This window comes from Odocoileus virginianus, chromosome 7 (genome assembly GCF_023699985.2).
Source record: "Odocoileus virginianus isolate 20LAN1187 ecotype Illinois chromosome 7, Ovbor_1.2, whole genome shotgun sequence".
NCBI lineage: Eukaryota > Metazoa > Chordata > Mammalia > Artiodactyla > Cervidae > Odocoileus > Odocoileus virginianus.
In genome coordinates this window covers 1,776,770-1,792,571 of record NC_069680.1, presented here as the reverse complement: position 1 = coordinate 1,792,571, position 15,802 = coordinate 1,776,770, and the positions used below count along the sequence as shown (strand labels likewise).

The following is a 15,802-nucleotide window of genomic DNA, read 5'->3' as shown; positions in this document are numbered from 1 at the left end:
TGCATGCAATGGTGGCTTCTATAAAGGCCAGTAATCTTAGGAGTGTGCTCCAGGCTTTGTCACTGACAGCCTCAAATGGTCCAGCCTCCTTCAAACTTGAGTGAACCGAGGGGGTTAGAGATTAAAGCTAAAATATCCTGGGTTGTGCCTCCACAACCTTCCAGGGACTCCTTCTTCCTCAGTTCCTGTGGGGGTGACAGGGTCAGGAGGAGAGTCTGGGATGGAGTATTGGTGCTGGGTTCTACCCAGGTGTGGGTCTAGTGAAGCAAGATGCGGCGTCGTCCATGGCTCACCTCTGCAACTCTTCTCTGGGCTGCCAACGGGTCAGTGCTGTTTGGATCTGATCACTTATGAATCCCTTTCCAGCTCTGATATCTTGGGATCAAGCTACTCTGACCAGTGTCACAAGGTTCCTGCCCCTCCCCTCCCCTTCTACTCCCCTGTGACTATCTTTCTCTTTGATGTGTCTCATCCCGGCTAAAAGCGTGTGCAAACTGGAGAGGAGGGAGGCAAGCAGGCCTCAGACCCTTTGTTCCTGCCAGGCCGCCTTCCTTCAATGACTCCCCAGAGTTTTCAGGGCCAAGTTCAAACTCAATAACTCAGCACACTCGGCCTTGATTCTTAGATCACTGTCTCTGGAACCACCTGCGTCAGAATTGCACTTCTTCATGCTCCAGTTTACTAACAGTGAAGGTTCTGATTAAGGTCTTGGGTGGGTCCTAGGGGTAAGCGTTTGTAATAAGCATCCCTGGGGGTTAAAAAAAAAAAAATGTTTAGGTGGTAATAGAGGATGATGTCATACTACACAGGTAAACAAATCCAAACAGTGGAAAACGACAGCAACACGTGTTCAAGCTGCCCCCGCCACCACTGAGTCCCCTCCCTGGAGGCCACTGTCACTGGTTCAGGGGACATTCCAAGCATACACTCATATAGGCATGTCTTGGGCACAGGGACAGACCATGAGATTCTGAAAGCCCAATAAACCAGAGAGAATGGCTGCACCAGACCTCTGCCAGTACTGCCTACCTGATCCCCTTGCCAGGTACCAGCCCCATGGAACTTGCCACAGCTCAGCCACTGAGGATGCTGTTGCTGTCTGTGTGCCTTACCTCATGCAGTTAGTTCTCTTTGGCCAGAAAGTCTTCCTTCCTCTTCTGCTGTTCACCAATGTAGCTCAGCTGGTAAAGAATCTGCCTGCAAGGAAGGAGACCCTTTCTCGATTCCTGGGTCGGGAAGTTCCCCTGGAGAAGGGATAGGCTCCCCACTCCAGTATTCTTGGGCTTCCCTGGTGGCTCAGGTGGTAAAGAATCTGCCTGCAATGTGGGAGATCTGGGTTCGATCCCTAGGTTGGGAAGATGCCCTGGAGATGGAGATGGCAAGCATGCTTGCCTGGAGAATCCCGTGGACAGAGGAGCCTGGTGGGCTACGGTCCATGGGGTTGCAGAGTTGGACATGACTGAGGGACTAAGCACAGTACAACAGTGCTTAAGATCCATATTAGTTAATGCCTATTTATCCTTCAAGATTCGGCTCAACTGCCTCCTCTTCCAGGAAGTCTTCCAGCCTTACCCCAGGTCCCACACTCTAGCTTCTCTGCAATTCCACTTTCCCTGGGTATGCCACCCATCACACTGAGTAGGTTTTTCTTTCTATTCTCCTGCTGGACCATCAGGTCCCTGGGGGCAAGGGCCATTTGTATTCCTTGTTGAATTGCTGACTTCCAGTACAATGCACATAGTACACACATAGTCAATAAATGGTGTCTAATCAATGCCTAAGTAGCAGGCTTTCTGTCTCATTCTTGCCTTTTGTAGTTTGGAAATCCAAACCACAGTGAGCCTCATCCAGATTCCCCACCTTCTTGTGCTTCAGAGGGGCTGGTGGTGCAGAAAGCCAGAAGGAGGCACTTTCTCCTGGAGTCACAGGCAGGAGGTGGCCCTCAAGTCCAGAGCATGTGAAGCTGAGGGGATGCCCAGGAGGCTCACACCGCTGGACTATGAAGACCCAGCCCCAAGCATCCCCTGGGGGCTTGCCCTGCTGGTGGCTATTGGGCAGAGAGGGTCTTGGAGGAGCCTTCCTGGCAGCAGCAATGTGACAGGCCTGCCTCCTCCCCAGCCATGCAGAGGGAGCAGGTGGCCTGACTGTAGGGAGGGGGTAGGGAGGGGGTAGGGAGATCCAACAGAGGGAGGGGCATGGGAGAGGAAGCTGAAAAAGCAAACGGGTGGGGTAGGGGGCATGCGGCTGGCCAGGCGGTTGTTTAACGAGTAAATGTGCCGGGAACATTAATGAGCCGCGTTCATTCATGGTGAGCTGCTTCCAGAATTGGGGAGCCAGCCAGGTTCTGGGGTGGAGGAACTGGGGATGGGAGCCAAGTTGGGGAGCTGCCTTGCCACTGGGGCAGGGCCTCCCATGATGGGCTGGCAGGAGGAGTCTTTGTCCTGGGTCTGAGGGGCCCTCTTTCCTTCTCCCCTTTAAAGAAAAGGCCAGGCCTTGCCAGGCAGTGACACTTTGGCTTAAGGCCTGCTGGGGATTCACTGTCCAGGCTGGTCTGAAAGCTTCTAAGGCTGTGGCTGACTCTCAGGAGCCACTGGCAGGGCTAATACTGCAGCCTCCAGCCTGCTCCCACCCCTCTGCCTGCTTGTCCACCCAGCTACTCTGAAGCCCCCAGGGCATGTTGCATGTTAATCAACACTCTCATCCTCCCCACAGGGGTCCTGGCTTCTGAAGTCAGGGGCCTAGGGAGGCACCTCTGGAGCAGAAGGTTGGAGAGCAGACGTCTGTGACAGGCCTACTAAGTGCCGGGTGCTGGGTTAAGTGCCAAAGCCAGGAAATGAGGAAGCTGCAGGGGGGTGGGGGAAGAGGGGGGCGACTAGGTCCCATGAGGAGTGTCAGAGAAGGAGCCACATGTGTAAACAGAGATCCAGCTGAGGGGATAAAACGGAGGAATGAGGATTTCTCTCTGCCTGAGGCAGTGGGGGCGGTCGGAGGAGAGGAAAGGGGCTGAGGGCCTGTCGAGAAGGAGAAGGAATTTGTGAAAGAGAAGGGAGAAAAGGCCATTGCAGACAGTAAGCTCTGGCCTGACTTGTGGGAAGGTTCTCTAAGATCACACCACACAGGGACCCTCAAGAAAGAGGGCTTTCCTGGTGGCTCAGAAGGTAAAGAATCTGCCTGTAACGCAGGAGACACAGGCTCGATCCCTGGATTGGGACGATCCCCTGGAGAAAGCAATGGCAACACACTCCAGTATTCTTGCCTAGAGAATTCCATGTACAGAGGAGCCTGGTGGGCTACAGCCCATGGGGTCACAAAGAGTCGGACACAACTAAACAGCTAACCCTTTCACTTTCACTACTTTCTCTAAGATCACACCACACAGGGACCCTGAAAAAATTCCTTCCCCCTGAACTGTCACCTAATTGGTGATCCAGGACCCACAGCCCTAGTTAGAGGTCATGGGCAGGACTGTGTGAAAACTCAAAAGAACCATCAACAGCCCATAAAATCAGTCACAGTAGTTGTGACACACGGTCCCAGTTCTGTCTGTGACAGTAGAGATATTGCACATTTTTCATCAAGACAGAAAAGAAAAAGAAAACCCCTGAGCCTTGGTACACAGTGAGTGATGCAGTTTAATCTTGTGGAGTCTATCAATATACTCTGATAAACTGTACCCTTCTGTACCTACCCCTGGCATCTCCTGGATCAGTCACCTTTTCTTTCTGGTTTCTCTCAAGCAGACATGGGTAGCCAACTCCAATGAAGGGAGGTGATTCTTGACCTGTTCAACTGCTTCTTCTTGGGCTCTAGTCAACCTTGAATCAGGGCCCCCAGCTCATAGACAAACAACTTCTAGGTTCTCTAGGGGGTACCAACAGCTCTCCTTGATTTGAGGGAGGTCCTTATCTTTTCTGAGTTGAGGTGAATTCTCTCTCCACTTGGATTTCCTGTTCACACCTGGATTCACACTGGTCTTACAGTGATCCTTCCATGACAGGATCATTTTCAACTGTCTTCACAATGGAGGAACCTGGTGTAAGGTATTTGCAGGATTTCCAAGCCCCCATTGATATTCTGGGAAGCCAGCATTGCCTAATGGGCAAAAATAACATCTCCCAGCAGTGCCACTGTCCAAATCAGGGTCACTCTCGTTCTGGGAGGGGTTAACTTCTGCACTCCCCTTGGAGAAGTGGGGTTGCTGCCATCTTTTCAGAGAATGTGTTGAGGGAGGGGAGGAAACTTGCCTGGCCTTTGGCGTCTGTGCACTGCCAACCCCCCCCCCCACCCCCGCCACAGAACCCCCCCCATCCCCACACACACAGCCTGGTGCTCCTGTTCCATCCTAAGGTCCCAGGCTAAGTGATGTAGGTGACTCAGCGAGGTCACCAGGTGCTCGGGAGCGTCCTTTCACCAAGAACTGAAAAAGCAAGTCTGGTGAGGCCCTAGAGCCGTTTCTGCCGTCGGGGAAAGCTTGGCTTTCGCCTGGGGAAGGGGGTCCAGGCTGCAAAAGAAGGTCCCCTCCCCCCACTCGGACCAGCAGCTGCGGCTGCGGGTGCCGGGTGCCTGCATCCAAGTGTGTGCATCCTCGCTGTGTGTGTGTGTGTGTGTGTGTGTGTGTGTGTGTGTGTGTGTAGAGCTGGCGAAGGTCGGGACGTGACAGGTCGAACTGTGGCCCGCCCCCCCCCCCCCACTCCCCCGCAGCCCCTGCCGGCTCTCGGATGTTCCACCTTTGAAACTGTGAGCCCGCTCGCAGCGGCCGGCGAGTGGTCGTCGGGAGGCGGGGGCGGGGAGGGGGCGTGGGGGGAGGGCGGGGAGGAGTCTGGCTCTGGTTGTGTGCTTTTCGATTGATGGATGACTGCCGGGTGGGAGCGAGCGTGCGGGTGTGAGTGTGTGTGTGTGTGTGTGTGTGCGCGGGGTGCGTGCGCGCGCGGGGCCTGCCCATTTTCCTCCTCGCAGCAGTCAGTTGGGAGCTGGAGGGAGGGAGGGAGACGCAGCCAGCGAGAAACCGAGAGGAGCCGAGCGCCCTCCGCCCAAGGCGCGCTCCCTCCGTCCGCGCACAGGCGCCGGCGCTTGGAGGAGCAAGGTGCCACCCAGCCCGCAAGGGCGCAGCGTACAAGCTCACGGTCTCCTCGGTGGCTCTGCCCCGGGACTGCACCTGGAGGCCACCCCGGACGGGGATGGTGAACGGCTGCCGCCGTCTGGCACGGAAGCGGGACGCGGTGAGGGCACCATGGCGCTGACACCCCCGAGGGGGCCCTCGGCGTTGCTCGTCCGGCCCGCGCTCTGGCTGCTGCTGTGGGCCGCCGCGTGGCGCCTGGGTGCCACGGGGTGCCCCGCCCTCTGCACCTGCGCTGGCACCACGGTGGATTGCCACGGCACCGGGCTGCGGGCCGTCCCCAAGAACATCCCGCGGAACACGGAGCGCCTGTGAGTATGGCCCCCATCCTTAGCCCTCGGGGAGCCCGGAGGTTGCCTTCCCACCCCGACGCTATTCAGGGCCAAAGATGGGGGCAAGACCGTCGGGGCCTGGCTCTGCAGCGAATAAAGGAGTCAGTGCCTGCCAGAGGCCAGGGGCCAGGAGCCAGGAGCGCTGCTGTTTCCCTTTCTTGGGATTCGAAGGGCCCTTGTGGGGCTGTCGGCTCCCATCCTCACACCTGCACCCTGCCTTCAGTATCACAGGCCTTCCCACTGCGCCAGCACTTGGTGTCTCCAGGGTGCCTATGAATTGGTGCCAGAAAGCCTTGCTGGCCCCAGGAGGGACGTGCCTCCTGCTCACCAGGCACCGTGGCTCCTTCTGGGCACATGGGGCTCGGTCTGTGTTCTGAGTGGAAGGTGTGCCTTTGGCTTCTGAGGGCTTGCAGGTTGCTGATGGGCAGCAGGAGGGGATGGAGTTGAAGTTTCTAGTCCTCCACCACCCGCCCCCCTCCCCGTGTGGATCCCCATTGTTTGCCCCAGAGCCTTTAGAATTTTTCCCTTGCAGGTGGAAGGCATGGTCCCCCACCACACATCCAGCCATCCCCAACCCAGACAATGGACTTGAGGAATTGGGGTTTGAGGCTTGGGATATGTTATATTCAGCACCCAGAGAGGGGTAGATGTGACCTGGACCAGGAGTCCGTGAATAATGCTGAGAGGTCAGGAACTAGGAGTGGGAGACACGAGGTTAAAGACGTTGACCATGACAAGTCATAAAAAAAATCATTTCTCTTAGCCTGTTGTCTCCCACTTGTAAATTCTTGAGAAAACTCAGCCCTTTCTAGTGTGTGAGTGGTTAGCATGTGTGTATGTGGTTAGCTTGCATGTGTGTTTATAGACCTATATAATTTGTTTTCCCCAATTCTCTTGCAGAATGTGTGTGTGTGTGAATTCCTGGGATCTGTGGGGTCACCTCAGTCATTCTCACAAAGCTGGGAGAATCTCCATGTCCATGGGCTGTGTGTGTAGATTTTTGGTCTCATGCGGGGCCTTTGTGCTGCTTGTAGAGGTGGCTGCCTTGGGAGATTTTTGAACTGGACTTGGGAGGAGGCTGCCAGCCCCTTTGAAACCTCCCTTCTCCTTCTCACACTCCTGGGCCCCTGCAGTGGCTCTTGAGAACTTTTGAGGGTATTTTCATGACTCCCAGCTGGTCAGAGGCAGAAATTTGACCCTGGGGAGAACGGTCTCCTGGATCAAACTCTGTACCAAGGTCAGCAATGAGCACATTGGCTGAGACTGAAAAATTCCCGTGGAGGGTTCAGGAGAATTTGCAATCTAGATGCAATCTAGATGGGAATCGATGCAAGAGTGTGTGTGTGTGTGTGTGTGTGTGTGTGTGTGTGTGTGTGTGTGTGTGTGTGTGTGTTGTGATGCTGGGGAAAGATGCTGCTTCAGGAGAGGCTAAAACAAACTGAAATTCCTTGGGGATCCTATGTGGTCCTGGAGAGGAACAGAAGGTCAGAAATCTGTCTAGAGGATTCCCAAGGCTGCAGGGTCACCCTCCACACCTGTTCCCTCTGGACTTCCTCTCTGTTCCTTTGCCTTGTCCTTGGGGCATTTCTCCTGTAGCTGTTACCCTGGAAGCAGCCTAGGTCTGAGAATTTTAGCCCCTCTCCTTTGCTTTTGGGTCTGAATCTTGAAGTCATCTCCTTTCTTGCTCTCTCTCCTTTAGTTTTGAGGACAAGGTCTGTTTTAACTTTTATGAACTCTTGAATTCTTGCAAATCAGAATGAGATGTAAGTGAAATTTCCTGGTGTAAAGTCAGTCATTTGCTGTGTGACCTTGGGCAAATTACTTAACTTCTCTGACCCTTTGTTGTTTTCTATCAGGAAAAGGAGGCTGTTGATACATAAGGTCTCTGGTTCTTGTGAGGACTGAAGATAATGTGTCGGAAGTGCTTGGTACATTGTGAGGCCTGCTAAATGAGAGCCATCTTCATTATGATAGGATCAGGAGAAGAGTCTTGTTACTGAAGTCAGCAAACATTTAGGGAGCCAGTAGCTGCCCTGGGTGTTGAGGCTCCAGCTGGGAGTGAGCAAGCCCCTGCTCTCAAGGGATGTACTGTTGAGAGGATGGGGAAGGGGACACGGAACTGTAAACTCTGGCAGCAGAGTAGGGTCATGGGGGAAGCTTTGGGATTAGAAGGCCTTTTCTCAGGTGAAGGAGGTTCTCAGAGGAGAGACTGTTTTATGAGAGTACCTTGGAACCCACAGTGATTGGGTCAGATTTTGCCAAGGGGAGGGGTAGGTGGCCTGGACAGGGAATGCATGAGCAAAAGGCCTACAAATGTGAGTGTGCCCGGTCTGCTGGGCAAATGGACCAGCTTTGATCCGGGGCTGAAACATGCCGCGTCCAGGGAGATGTGATGGGATTTGAGGTTGGGAAGGGTCAGGAAGGCCTATCTCTATCTGGATTTTTCCTTTAGAGACTTCAGAGTTGGGACCCAGGACTGAGTTGTCAGGTCTGAACCTTGCTATGTGCATGACTTCTCAGAGTGGGAAAGGCTGTGAAAGCCGAGGGAGTCTGCATTTTCAACAGATAGGCCGCAAAAGAGCCATTTGAAGAGGAAAAGCACATCCTGAAAAGAGGCCTTGGGCAGACTCAAAATAACTGGCAAATGCTCTGTCTAATCAATATGGGCGTCGTGCAGTATCAGAGCCCGAAACAGCGGCTTCTTCCGAGGCTGTGAAATTTTTATAGACCGCAGCTGTGCACTCGTTTGTCTTTTGTCCTCCGGGCAGTTTCTCCAGCAGCCTGTGCAGCCCAGCAACTTTATGATCATGTATTCCATACCTCGGGGTCCAGCCCGTCTCCTCATGTGGGAAGAAACTGATTTGCTGCAGGGACTTCTGGGAAGAGGCTGAGCAGGCTCCAGAGCTGTTGAGGAAATGGGTTCAGCCAGAGGGTCTGTGGGCCGGTTGGGCTGGTGGGGAAGGGATGCTGAATAATTCACTGAGGAGGAACAACTGAAATCCAGGGCAATGTTGGAGGTATGGTGAAGGAGGCCTGGGAGCTTGTCTCTTTGTAGGACCCAGACTCAGAGGGACCCTGTCATGGCCACTATTGTTTTTTCTTCCACTCAAGGACCTTGGCTTTCAGTTGGGTTTTTTTTTTTAATTTTATTAAAAAAATTCTTTTGGACTAGAGTGTTTCAGAGAGTGTGCAGTGTGCGTGGACCCCACTTCTCCCTTTGACCCTGGACACTTGTATTCCAGGCTTGCCACTGATGCTCCTTGTGGGTGTAGGACGCAGAGAGGAGAGAGGCTTGAGGATGGAGAGAGGGCCCTGGGAAGGCCTGCTGACTTCTGTTTTCCTCCAGGTCGAGCATTTTTCCCTGCTCTTTGGGCCCTGGGGGTCTACGTTCCTGCCTTCCTCGATAAGTTCCCTTGCCTCCTAGCCAGTCCATCCACTGCCCTAGCTCCCTGCCACTTGCCAAGGCCTGGGAGGCCCTTGCCTTCTCCCAGTTTAGCCGCCTGTGTCTGGAGCCTCCTTCAATGGAGGTGGGTGGTTGTGACCAAGGAAGACTGCCCAGGGGCACCTTCAGGCTGATTGTCTGGGAGCCTGTTTGGAATTCCAAATAGTGATTGGGTGGTGGCTGCAGTGAGGGGGCTCAGAGGGCCAGATAGGAGCCCTGGCTGCCTCTGGGGCCTGGGCTGTCTGGGCAGGACTCTGGTCTCCTGCACTGGAGAGCCACGTGTGCAGAAGTTGGCATCTGGTGAGGCTCGTGTCTCTAGTAGCAGGTGTGCTGGGCTTGTTGCTGGGCTCCGAGTGACTGGTGGTGCTGCCTGGGTGCTGCCACTCCATTGGACCTGAGACTTGGTTTCCCCATCTGTAAAAGGGGGTGACCGCTGTGGGTTGATGGTGAGGATTAAGTGAGAGCATGCCTATAGAGGACCTGAAGGCTCACTTGGCACATGGGGGGTGTCCTAGCACCCTTCTGCCTCTGGGAGAGTGACACCTGCTACCTCCGGGCTTTTACCAGACTTCGCTTACTCTACGTGTGTGAAAATGCCTTGTGATTCAAACATTAGGCGAGGTGATTGTTATTTTTATTACTGGAGAAGCTCAGGCTGAAGGCTTGAGGGTTCAGGTGGGGCAGGAGAGAGTGTAGGAGGAGACAAACATTTGAGTGTTAGCCAGGCCACACGCTGGATTCTGACTCTCAGGGTGCTCCTTCCCTGGGCCACCCCATGTCCCTTAGGATTTGGGGTGCAGGTCAGTGTCCTGCAGGGCCTCTCTGCAGGGTGGACAGCTCTGAGGCCAGATTTCTTAGCTGTTTAGCCCCTGTCTGCCATTCAGCAGCTGTGGGGACCGTGGGCAGGTTATGGGGTTTAATTCACTCACTCAACAGATAGCTGTCTCTTGAGTGTCTGCATGGTGCTGAATGAATAGTCCCGGCTGGAAATTGAAACCACCCCTCTCTCTCCGAATTTAGTCCAGCAGGGGAGATGGAAATGAATGACACAATATGAGAAGAATAACGTAATTGCAAACTGGGATAAGTGTGACTTCTGAGACTTCCATTTCCTCGCCCGTAAGATGGGGGTGATGACAGGACCTGCTCCAGAGGGTGGTCCTGAGGATTGAATGTGGTGATGCTGGGAGAAGCACTTTGCAGTGGGTCTGGCGGACAGCTAGTGCCCAATAAACAGTAGTAGTATTATTGTTATTAAGGTGACAGAGAATTGCAGGGCCGTGAAAGGAACTTGGGCACCACTCAATGCTGGATCCCAGCACAGCCCTACTCTCTCATCAGGCACCCTCGGGGGGCTCTGGATCCCCAGGGAACACTGATGGACATGGAGGCCGGGCTGCTCCTTCTGTGGTGCCCCCTCTCTGAGGCAGGAGGCTGGCTGTGGTGGCCCAGGCTGCCCAAGGCTGCCAGCGGGGGTGGCCGTGCTCTTTGGGGGCTGGCTGACGGGCGGCAGGCGGGGACAGGCAGCCCCCACATTATTGGGAGCAGACGGGAGCTTGGCGGAGTTGCCGCCTCCAGTTCTGTGCCGGCATTAGCAGCTCGGCAGGGCTCTTGCTTAATGGGATTTTCTTCCCAAATGCTGTAATTATCGCCATACAAATACTTATTACCCAGAGCAGATGACGGCCGGGCCTTGGGCAGTAGCCAGGGAGCTGGGATGTGCTCGGGGTGGAGAATTGGCTCCTCTTTTTGAGCTCGAGACGCCCTCCTCTTCTTTCTGGATCCCAGCCTGCGGCGGACAAACAGCTGTTGGGCACCTGCCGTGTGCAGAGTGTCTGCAGAAGTCCAGGGTACAGACCCGCTCCTCCGGGAGCTTGCAGCCTGGAGGCTGGAGGAAGGTCTGTCTGTGAACGAACAGATGTGTAAGGATGCTCACAGGGATGCAGGACTCAGAGCGCAGTGGGCGGCCAGGGCAGCCTTGGGCGTGCGATTGGTCTGGTTTGAATCCTGGCTTTGTCAGCTACCACTTGAGAAAACTCGGCCGGCTCATGAGTGACTCAGTTTCCTTACCTGTAAAATGGGAGCACTTACCTTGTAGGGCCGTGACTTCAGATGAAAGTGCATGTAAGATAGTTAGAATAATGTTGGCATGTAGAAAGTACTCCATGGATGTTAGAGATAAGGAGATGGGAGTGAGACATAGAGGAGGAGATGGAGCCCTGCGGGACGTGGGATTAGAACTGGGCCTTGAAGGTTGGGCAGGAATTAAGTGGGCGAGTGGTGAAGCCAGGGCAAGGGAGTCTGGGGCATCCAGAGGTGAGTGCCGTACGATTGGGAAGGAGAGTGAGGAGCAGACTCAGGTGATGGGGTGAACGCTTGTGTAGGTGAGTTCTGAGAGGGGAGACTGAAGTAACAGGTGGGCACAGGCCACGGGAATGGGGAGCCATCAGAGGTTGTGTGTGCATAAAATTTTATATTATTATTATTTTACTATTCAGTGATGTTCAGTAAATCTACAGAGTTGTGCAAACATCACCATGGCCCAATTTTAAAATATTTCCATCACTCAAAAAGATTCCTTGGTTCATTTTGTTATAATTTCAAACACCAAAGAGTTGCAACCAAAGAATATCCCTTATCCAGACTCAGTTGTGTGTATTTTGCCCACTTTGCTTTATCATATGTTACACACACACACACACACACACACACACACACACACACACACTTTGTTTTCCCTGAACCATTTAAGAGTAGATTGGAGGCATAAGTTTTTTCCGCTAAATATTTCAGTGTGTATTTTTCTAAGGACAGTAAGGCTATGAAAATCAGAAAATTTAACATTGGTACAATATTATAATCTACCCCATGGTTCATGTTAGAATTTCATCAATTGTACCAATATTGTCTTTTGTAGTTGTTTCTTTTTTTTTTTTGTCTAGGTTCAGAATCCTGTCCAGGATCACACAGGGCATCTGCTTGTCATGGTTCTTTAGTCTCTTTTAATTTGGACCAGTTCCTTAGCCTTTCTTTTTTTCGACCTTGAAATTTTGGAAGAATACTGGGCAGTTATTTTGTAGAATGCCCCTCAGTTTGGCTTCATCTGCTCTTTTCTCATGATCGCATTCAGGTTACACATTTTTGCCAGGAATGCTAAACAAGCAATGTTGTGCTCTTCTCAGTGGGTGATGTCAGAAGACACATGATGTCAATTTGTCCCAATATTGGTGAGTTTAGCTTTGATTACTTGGTAATTTGGTGTCTTCTTGGCGTCTCTGCTCAAAAGTTACTATTTCTCTCTTGTTATTAATAATTAATTGGCCAGCAGATACTTTGGGGTCATATAAATATCCTCCTCATCAAACTTTCATTCACTAGTTTTAGTACCACTGATGAGAAATTTCTGACTCCATCATTTTTTCTGTATGTATTACCTGGCATTCTCCTGTAAGGAAGAACTTCAGCTTCTCCATCTGTTTGTTATTTATTTGTAATAGTATGGACTGCAGATTATCATTTTATTCATTGGGTTATAATTTGTAATAATGTTAGTACATTATTTTGATGTTCAGCTGCTGCTAAGTCGCTTCAGTCGTGTCCGACTCTGTGCAACCCCACAGACGGCAGCCCACCAGTTGGTTATGGTGGCTGTGATTTCTGACAGTGGATTTTCTATCACTGCTGTGTTTTTATTCTTTTAAAAAACACTTTTATTTTTAAAACAATCTTAGGGACTTTTCTTGTGGTCCAGTGCTTAAGATTCTGTGCTCTTAATGCAGGGAGCCTGGGTTCGATCCCTGGTCAGGGAACTAGACCCAAGTGCTGCAACTAAAGAGCCTGCCTGCCACAGCTAAGACCTGGCACATCCAAATAATAAAATAAAGCAAAACAAAAGAAGAAAACAAAGCAATTTTAGACTTTTAGAAAATTTGCAAAAATAGTAGAGAGAATTCCCATACACCCTTTTATCCAGCTTCCCCTAATGTTAACATCTTTCTTAATCATAATTCCCTGATCAAAACCAAGAAATTAACATTGGTACACTAGAGTTAGCTCAGATATAGACTTTATTTGCATTCTGTTAGTTTTCCCACCAATGTCTTTTTCTATTACAGGATCAATTCAGGATCCCACATTGCATTTAATTGTCATTTCTCCTTAGTCTCCTTCAATCTGTGATAATTCTAAGTCTTTCATTGTTCTTTATGATCTTGACATTTATAAAAATAACTAGTTATTTATTTTGTAGACTGCTCTTCAGTTTGCGTTTGGTATTTTCTGTTTTGTCAAGAATGCTACCAAGGTGATGTATTTTTCCCAGAGCATCCTATCAGAGGTGGGTGACATCGATCTGTCTCATTGCTGGTGATGTTAATCTTGATCTCTTGGTTAAGATTGTGTCTGCCAGGTTTAACCACTATAAAGTTATTTTTACATTTGCAATTATTAAATACTTGGAAGAAGATACTTTGAGAGTATGTAATATCCTTTTTGTCCTCAAATTCTCACCTACTAATTTTAGCATCCATTAATGGATGTTGCCTGCAACCATTACTATCCAATTTTGCTTTTCTATTTCCCTTATTCCTTCTACATTTATTAATTGTAATTCTTCTGTAGGGAAGAATAATCTTATTTCTTTTCAAGAAGGCAGTTTTCTTGATGGGTGCCTTGGGTTTTGAGTTTCCTGAGGGCAGGGACTGTGTCTCCTGTATCTTTGTATTTCCATCTCCTGGTGCATTGTAGTTGTTCAAAAAAATGTGTTTAATGATTTTTTTTAAAAACCTGGTGATAGGATATTTCATGATCCTGATCTTTGCTTTAGGAAATATGGTCATTGTGGTAGGCTGAATAATGATCCTCTAAGAGGTCCACATTCTAATCACTGGAACCTATGAATATGTTACCTTACTGGCCCAAAAGAACTGGGCAGATGTGATTAAGTTGAAGATCTTGAGATAAGAGATGATTTTAGATTATTTGGGAGGGCTCAACAAAATCATGGACTTCCCAGGTGGCACAGTGGTTAAGAATCTGCCTGCCCATGCTGGAGACAAAAGAGATGTGCACTTGATCCCTGGGTTGGGAAGATCCCATGGAAGAGGAAATGGCAACCCACTCCAGTATTCTTGCTTGGAGAATCCTATGGACAGAGGAGCCTGGAGGGCTACAGTACACAGGGTCACAAAGGATCAGACATGAATGAGCAGCTGAGCACACATAGAGCAAAATCACAAGTGTTCCTAAAGAGAGGCCGGAGGGTCAGAGTCAGTAGTGGGAGAAATGTGACGATGGAAGCAAGCGATTGGACTGTTGTGAAGGGACCATGAGCCTAAGAATACAGGCGGCCTCTAGATGAAAAAGGAAAGGGGGTGGATTCCCCCCTAAAGCCTCCAGAAAGGATTGCAGCCCTGGGAGCATCTTGACTTTAACCCAGCGAGATTGATTTTGGACTTCTAATCCCCAGAACTATAAGATGATACATTTGTCCTGTGTTTAAGTGGTAATTTGTTATAGCAGCAGCTGGCATCTACTATAGTCCTCAAAGGGTTTAGAGGGTACAGTAGAGGCCAGGGCATGAGAGGAGGCGGGCCTGGACTGAGGCTGAGAGTGCAGAAAGAGCAAATGGGACCATCACGAGTGACCCCATGGCCAAGCCTGGAAGAATGATCTTGCAGAGTAAAGTTGGGGAGGGTGACTGATCCTTGGAGAGAAGCCGTGAAATTGGCTTCTCCTCTTTTGTTTGAATTGCCAATAAAAACTATGTGAAAAAAATAACCCTAGAGGTAGAAATAGGGGAAGGTGACTCTGTTGAGTGTTCAGACTGGAGAGACAGTTGGGAGGGTCTCTTGGGGAAGTGGTGGAATCCATGAGGGCAGTGGGACAGAGACGTCAGTGGAAAAAAGAATCTCCTGGGAAGCTGGTGTCAATGCAGATTCCCAGGCCCGTCCCAGAGTTGTTGAGTCAGCAGGTCTTGGTGATTCGGCTGTGGGAGGAGCTGTGAAACACTCACTGGTGCTGGGGTTTCCTGGTGAAGAAAGTGCATCCATTGAAGGCAGGAGGACTGCCCAAAGGGCAGCTGGGAAGGGGAGAGCCGCCAGGGAGGAGCTGGGCAGGAACAAGAACTTTCATCCTGGATTTAATGCAGGGGTCCTGACTCAACGTCTGTGATTCCCACCTGGGCGGCGCAGTTACTGCCAAAACTGAAGAAGGCGTTTGGAGATGGGGTGGGGGAGAGCATTCACTGTGTGGAGAGCAGCCAGTCTGTCTGAGGATGAGGGCCAACGAACGCTCTGGGGCTGCGATTGGGGGTCACTGGCAAAGCTGGGCAGAACGGTTTCCCGGGAGAAGTGGAAGGCGGAAGCAGATGGTGGTGAGCGAGTAGGTGGTGAGGAAGTCTGCGGGAGGAGAGAACAGTGCAGGAGCTCCGCGGGAAGCCGCTCAGAGATGTTTGCAGAGAGGCTGGTGGATTGGAGTCCCTGGGGGGAGAGGGAGCGGGAGGCGACTGTGGAAGGGAGGCAGAGTCCTGGGGAGAGGCGGCGGGATGGACCTTTGCCAGGTCAAAGAGCAGAGATGGAGAGCGTCAAGGAGGGAGTTGTGACGGTGTTGGTGGTCACCACCCACAGCCCTGTGTGTGCCGGCTCCGACCCAGATGCTTTACTCACGTCCACTTTCACTCCTCATAACCGTCCTGGAAGGAAGACATTACAATCTTCCCTCAATATCCCGAGGGACTGGTTCCAGTACATACACTCACCCACCACCACCAAGGTACCAAAATCCCCCACCCTCAAGTCCCTTGTATAAAATGGTGTACTCTCTGCGTATCACCTACTCACATCTTCTCCTGTACTTTAAATCATCTCTAGATTACTTATCACACCTAATATGAGATGAATACTATACAAATAG

At 51.2% G+C, this 15,802-nt stretch overlaps 1 protein-coding gene across 1 annotated transcript in view; it reads left to right on the top strand.

Annotated features, from left to right (window-relative positions):
* Window positions 1-4,820: 4,820 nt before the first annotated feature.
* The window catches only part of SLIT1 (slit guidance ligand 1), a 167,384-nt gene continuing 156,402 nt past the window's right edge, over window positions 4,821-15,802 (top strand). Inside the window, exon 1 of the mRNA XM_070469966.1 lies at window positions 4,821-5,427. Coding sequence (XP_070326067.1) covers window positions 5,231-5,427 — 197 coding nt within the window. The 5' untranslated portion in view covers window positions 4,821-5,230. The remainder of the gene's footprint in view (window positions 5,428-15,802) is intronic.